This window comes from Temnothorax curvispinosus, unplaced genomic scaffold (assembly GCF_003070985.1).
Source record: "Temnothorax curvispinosus isolate PA1 unplaced genomic scaffold, ASM307098v1 QBEX01006459.1, whole genome shotgun sequence".
In the NCBI taxonomy this organism is placed as follows: domain Eukaryota; kingdom Metazoa; phylum Arthropoda; class Insecta; order Hymenoptera; family Formicidae; genus Temnothorax; species Temnothorax curvispinosus.
The window spans coordinates 42,251-48,303 of record NW_020216239.1 but is presented as its reverse complement, the minus strand read 5'-3'; the positions used below and the strand labels follow the sequence as shown (position 1 = coordinate 48,303).

At 51.2% G+C, this 6,053-nt stretch overlaps 1 protein-coding gene across 1 annotated transcript; it reads right to left on the bottom strand.

Annotated features, from left to right (window-relative positions):
* Window positions 1-3,578: 3,578 nt before the first annotated feature.
* LOC112455890 (matrilysin-like) lies at window positions 3,579-5,796 on the bottom strand. Its single transcript, XM_025018094.1, has 2 exons — window positions 5,723-5,796; window positions 3,579-4,725 (listed from the first exon to the last, which is right to left on the bottom strand). The coding sequence occupies exons 1-2, from the start codon at window positions 5,794-5,796 to the stop codon at window positions 3,579-3,581; spliced, it is 1,221 nt and encodes a 406-aa protein (XP_024873862.1).
* Window positions 5,797-6,053: the final 257 nt, after the last annotated feature.

Below are 6,053 nucleotides of genomic sequence, written 5' to 3'. Positions count from 1 at the left end.
CGCGGAAATAGCGAACGGTGCGTGATACGCGAATGCGAAAGCTGTAGGCAAGTTTGATGTCACCTGGCGAACACAAAAATACCGAGGTCGATGACGTACGACCAACGCCCCGGGAAGTAGGAACCCGAAGGTCTTCTCCTGGAAGAAACTCCAGAAATGGGTGTACCAGGTCACAGCAAACAACCCTATAAGGTCGGCGTCGACGTACGACCAACGCCCCGATAAGTAGCGAACCGTGTAAGGTAGACAATGCGCAAAAGTAAATTTACGTTTAGGGAAACAAGGCGAACAGCGCCAACGGATCAGCTGCAACGCCAGGCTAACGCCCCGCGAAATAACGAGCCAATAAGCGTACCGCGAAAATAAAAACGTAAGTGAGATACACAAGACCAAGGGAAAGCGAATCCAAGGTCAAAAGCATCCTTTAATGCACGCGAAGCTACTTAGCGAACGATCCATCAGATCGGCATAAAAATTAAGCTGTAAGCGCAGCGGCACACGTTCGTCACACTCATGAGGTGGATTTCCAGACTCGAAATTTCGAGAAGATGAGAAAGGGTGATACGAGCGTGTGGCATTGCAGCAACGGGGAGAACCCCGTAATAAGCGTGACGCCTTCTAAGCCAGCGAGACTTGGAAGACGCCACGGTACCGAAAGCTGTTGAAATTAATTAACGCGAGCGTAAAACGAGTCGGCGAATATACATGTATGCGAAATCGTAATGGCAACTATCGGGACACCCGATATATGTAGGAACTTTCCAGAGAAGAGAGTAAGGGACACAAAAACATGTTTGCGACAAACGACGAACGAACACGCGTGCAAGAATAGGAAGCGCACAGTAAGGGCATGTGATCCCAGATGGCGAACGCGTGATAGCGAGCGCGAGCGACCGCGAGGAAGGGCGAGCACTCGTGGAGTCTCTCGTCAGCCGTGATACCGTGCGGACGTGTATACGTATCATCTGAGCTGCGAATTACGAGAAGTCCCGCGTACGGAGCGAATCCGCTACCATTAACTTAATGTTGATACGTTCTTACAACGCGAACGTAGAATTGACGGCTCGCATAGTGCGGTTACGCGTGCAGAATATTAATTGTATTAAGAAGGAAAATATAATATTATTTTACCCGAAACGTCTCGAGTGAACATTTATTTCCGACACGAAAAGATCTTGATCCCAAAATATCTACCTCTCTTACCTATCGGCGTTCACGACGGTAATCCCGTGGCGGTCCAGCGAAGGTCCCGAGGCAGTCCAGCAGTGCACGGCGGCAGTCCAGCGGCGATCCGTCCAGCGTACCTGAAACATAGAAGGGAATGGCGAGGGCATCGTAAGGGTCAGTGATATACATTCTTATATCTTTCTCAGTGGGCACAGAGAAAACCGAGTGGCGACCAGTGATGCCGCTGTGCTGACCGACCAGCATGTTACAGCGTGTGGAGGGGATGCGCCGGCAAGGCTGCGCAAGGGCATAGCCACGCACACTAATGCAAGCTCCTCTGTCCGTGTACGCTTGGCGCAAAAAAGGACAGAACACGATCGTTGTCTCCTTCTCTCTTGTGCTATGACGTCGCTATGCCAGTGCCGGCTATGCCGGCACATATTTCAGATCTCGCGACTCTCCGAATCTCGAGTTGGTAAATCGATGGGCGACGTCATTTATTGTAAACTTAATCTTTTGTTATAAAATATCGAGATATAAGTAGGGGAGTAACAGCTACTCCGAGCCTCAAGCATGCGAGTTGCGGTTAGCGGAGTTTGGCGGAGGCTTCGCTGTCGCGGGGGGAACGCCGTAAGCGGTGGGAAAGGGGGTCGAGGGACGGTGTTAAGGGTCATCGAAGGGGGGGCGATGCGGGGGGAAAAGTCCCTAGGCGATTTACTAGAATTTGCCGGGCGAGGAAGGAAGCGCGACGCGAGGCGACGGCTGTTTACTGGTATTTGTGGGGACTTTGTTGGAAGTAAATTCTCTAGGTGGGTAATTGGGAATATCGTGCCGCAGGGTCGCCAACGGGGCTCTGCGCGGGGGGACGCGGGCGTTCCGAGGGGGCGCTCGGAGCGGCGCTCCCGCTGTTATCGACCGTTTTGAAAATCGCAATCTAATTTTTTCGCTCGCGCGCGTTCGGGCGCGTCCGAACTCGCCCGAACTCGTTCGAATTCGTTCGAGGTCGCTTCTCTCGACGTTCCGCGAAAATGCGTTTAAGGTCATTCGTTTCGCGGGTCTCGATCGCCTTTCTTCGTTGTTGTTCAGTATCGCAGTCTGAGCCGAAGTTCCCACTTTGATCGCGTTGGCGGCTATCTCCCGATAGCGCGAAAACTTCGCGTCGACCTCCTCGGTCGCCGCGCTCAGCGCCGAGACGACGCGATCGATGCAAAATTGGAGATCGTACAGCGTGAGCAGGGTTTTGAGCACCATCGCCACGCGAGCCAAGTTGGGTAGCTCAATACGTAGGATCGGCGTGTTGTTGATCACTTCGAATCGCAGCGTCATCCCTTCGATCGACATTAGCGAGGGGGGGCGAGTTTCATCGGAGAGACTGTGTTCCATGCACGACAATATGTCGCGTTTGCGCTCGACCAGTCCTTTCCACATGTCGAGCGTCAGGGAGATCTCCCTGCCTTGTTTGTCTCTCAGGACGATATCCACGAAGGCGTGTTATGAATACTGTACCCCGGTTACTTAATCGTGATACCTATGGCTACGTACTTGTAGCCAGTCGTCGTCGTCAGGACGCGCACCGCGGGCAATTCGACGGGCATGTCGTTGGGAGGGTAAGCTGGAACGCGACTTCTGACGATGACGACGATAATGACGATCGTCTTCGACGGGCGCGTCGGTGGGAGGATGAGAGCTGCGACGCGACTCCTGACGATGATGACGATAATGACGATCGTCCACCAAACTGATCTTTTGTATTTTAATGCCGTTGTCGTTCGCCTCCGAATCCGCCGTCTCCAGAGGGGAAATACCCCTCGGCGCGGGTCGATCGGCCAACGTCGAGAACATTTCGCACTGCGCGCTGCGCCAACCGTTCGTTTCTGATTTTTTTCCGACGCGTCGTATTCGGCCGACGATGCGATACTGATGTTTTAAGGGGACACATCGGTATAAGTAAGAAAGATCTCACTTATGTCGCGCGTGGTGTGGTGTGGGAAATTTGCGCGGTCCTCTACTTCCTTCGGCGAATGCGGCGATCGGAGAGCCGAACGCCGGTGTCGTCATCGTCCGAATAATCGCTCGCCGGTGACGTTAATGAGTTATCATTGAGGCGTACGATTTGATCGAGGAGATCGCGCAACTGCTGCAACAGTTCGGCCTTAGAGCAGACGATATTTAGTATCCGCAGATCGAATTTACCGGCCGACGAGACGGTCCTCGTAAATTTGTTGAATTTGTAGAACTGTGCCCGAGTGGTGAAGTACAGATTGCCGTCGACGTAGCGCAAGTTCGACGTCACGCCGCGCCGGTCGGTATTCCGGGAAACGTCACCTCGAGGGGCGTAAATTTGGCGACTCTCTTGTCCTTGTCGCATTCGTCTGTCTCGCTCACCAAGTTACCGTTGAACACCACAAAGGTTAATGTCCTCTGTGGGCGTTCACCGTGTTTTCGGGAAATCCGAGTTCTTGCAAGGTCTTCGGCCAACCTGGCCGCAGACTAAATTCCGGATATTGAAACAAGTATACCAAATTATCTACGAACACCACGAGATCGCCGGACGGGGATTGATAGGCGGCGGTCACGCGCGTGTAATTGTCGTGAAGAAAGCTCATGTAATTCGAAAGGGCTAAAGGTCCGTTGTACGTCCTACCGTCCAGATCGATCGACCAAACGTAACGCTTGTACGAGATGTACATTCGATTTTTTAAAATCAATATCCCGTTCACGCGATCGAGGCTGCACAGGTCCGGCGATGGCGGCGGCGGCGCCGGCGTCTGATGCGGGGGCTCGTTCGTACTTTTTTCACCGTACAAACGTTGAATGTCGGCGATGTCGTTTTGGTCGAGCTTCACCGGATACTGCTGGTCCGGCTGTATCGCGAACATCACCGATGTTTTGCGCCTATTGTGCACCAATCCGAGAGAGTGGCCGATCTCGTGCGTCAGCGTGTAATGCAGGGAGAACCTATCCGCGGGATGTTTATTGATGTAAATGTGCCACGGCTCGTCCCCGTCGACGTGCACCTCGGAGACGAACCCCGCTTGGTCTGTCGGGAGAGACGCGTGGGCGAGCACGTTGCCGGGACCGTCGAATTTGTCCGAGCAAATTGCTCCGTTTACCTTGGTATTCGTGTTATAGTGACGTAGGCGTCGCCAAGGTATTATAATGTCGGCATTTGTTTCGGAGCGTTCGAACGTCAATGCCGAATGCTGCGACCACAGGTCAAACGCGGCCCGCGCCGTGCTCAGCTCGGTCTCGTCGGCTAAGTGAAAATTCCACGTCAGGTGCGTCTTCGGCCATTTGGATAGGCTCGTTTTCGTTCCGTGCTTCAGGATATCTCGGAAACCGCATCGCGGTTTACTCATCAATTGCAGCGTTTCGTTGTTGGGCGTTCCATCGCCGGGTAAATCGTAGTAATTCTGAAAATCCTCGAACGCTTTGCGAAGAACGTTGTTTCGTCTCTGAGCCGGAACCGCGTCTACGTCTTTGGACAGATATCCGTATTTTTGCAGGTAATCGAACGTGAGCGCATAATTTTCGTCCGTAATTGTGGGATTGATGCACCTCGCGGCGATAAAACACGCGGTTAACGCGATTACGCGCGAGCCACATCGTCGAGAGCGAGAGAGACGGCGGAACTGCGATGACGGCGCGTTGCGATTTGAGCGCGATCTCGACGAGCGCTCCGGATGCGAACGTTTACGCGTGGACGCTCGTTAGCAATAACGCGGATAGGTGGCGGCGAAGGACTCGGGTGGGAAAAAAATGCGTCGAAGATTCCGGCGGATGAGTCGGCTTGATAAAAATGCATTATTTTCCTCAATGCATTTTTTCCTAGATGTAAAAAAAACGCTATTCTTATTGTATTTATTACCGCGATATCTTCCCTTTGTCGCGCTTTTTCGGCGCGGATAGGTGCGGCGGCGGGGTCTCGGGTGGGAAAAGAATGCGTCGAAGATTTCGGCGGATGAGTCGGTTTGATAAAATGCATCGTTTCGTCGATGCATTTTTTCCCGGATGCAGAAATGCTGTGTTTATTATATTTTTTTTATCGCGATGCCCTCCCTTTGTCGCGCTTTCTCAACGCGGATAGGTACGGCGGCGGGGGTCTCGGGTGGGAAAAAACGCGTCGAAGATTCCGGCAGACGAGTCGGTGTGATAAAATACATTGTTTCCTGGCTGTAAAAAAATGTTATTATTATATTTGTACCACAATATCCTCCTTTTGTTGCACTTTTTCGATATAAAGAAGTCGTGGCTAGAGCGGGGGGTCTCGGGTGGAAAAAAATTGCGTCGACGATTCCGGTGGATGAGTCGATTTGATAAAAATGCATTATTTCCCTCGATGCATTTTTTCCTCGACGCAAAAAATGCTATTCTTAGTATATTTTTTTACCGCAATATCCTTTTTTTTGTTGCACTTTCTCGATACATAAAGAGCTCGAGGCTAGACTTGGGTGTAGTCTATCTGTATTTTTTTACGCGAACTATTGTATACTATTGAGGCATAATGGATAAAGTGAACGAACTTTGCGCAATTTGTGACCAAATGCAAACTCACGTAACGTCCGTAGCTACGGCTACGGACGAGTTCCACCAAGCGATCCTACAGTTGCAGGATCGACTCTTTAACATCGTACAAAGAGCGCCGCTTTGTCTCCATTTGACAGTTTGCGTCGACGAGGACGCTCATATGCAGGATCGCTTGTAAGTTTACAAACGTAAAATTATATTTTTTTATCAAAAATAAATAACGCTGTGTATTTATTGATGATATTTATCAATAATATTTATTTTTGACGCAAAGGACTTATCGTATCGCTGTTAAGAAAAGCGCGCAACCCCATCCGGTTATATGCTGCAAGAATTAGAAGCATTAATCGCGATGCTGC